The sequence below is a fragment of the Fulmarus glacialis genome, unplaced genomic scaffold (genome assembly GCF_000690835.1).
Source record: "Fulmarus glacialis isolate BGI_N327 unplaced genomic scaffold, ASM69083v1 scaffold27547, whole genome shotgun sequence".
In the NCBI taxonomy this organism is placed as follows: domain Eukaryota; kingdom Metazoa; phylum Chordata; class Aves; order Procellariiformes; family Procellariidae; genus Fulmarus; species Fulmarus glacialis.
Window position 1 is genome coordinate 2,034 of NW_009224206.1, and position 438 is coordinate 2,471.

A 438-nucleotide genomic window follows, 5' to 3' on the forward strand; every position below is an offset into this window, starting at 1 on the left:
ATGATTTGCCCCCCCGCTGTTCTGCCCGGGCAGCATCTCCCCTCCAGGCTGACACCGTGTGGGTCACTGGCTGGGGGAAGGAGCCCCCAAGGGGGTCCCTGGAAGACGGCGCGGGGGCTGGTGCCTGGGGGAGATGCCAACAGGCAGAGGGATGTGTGCCAAGAGGAGACATGTCCCCGTGCCAGCCCTGTCACCACTCACCCTCATCCAGGGCGAAGCCCACGTTGAGTGCTCTGAACTCGGGGCGCTGCACGAACATCTCCATGCCTTTGTGTCCGCCCACCTCCTCGTCTGCAGTGCAGGAGAGAGCCTGGCGTGGAGGAGGGAACCAGGGTGTCCCCCGGTCCTCCTTCCACACCAGCCTAGGTGCCACCGGCGCACCCGATGTCCTCAGACCTGGAAACCCCTTCAGCCCCAATCTAGGGGAGCTCAAAATCC

General features: G+C 65.1%; 1 protein-coding gene across 1 annotated transcript in view; it reads right to left on the reverse strand.

Moving 5' to 3' along the window:
- Nucleotides 1-438, reverse strand: part of ACY1 (aminoacylase 1) — a gene marked incomplete at its 3' end in the record, with an annotated part of 5,017 nt that overhangs the window by 2,020 nt on the left and 2,559 nt on the right. The window contains 1 exon segment of the mRNA XM_009582089.1: nucleotides 202-291. Within this exon segment, the coding sequence (XP_009580384.1) occupies nucleotides 202-291 (90 nt within the window).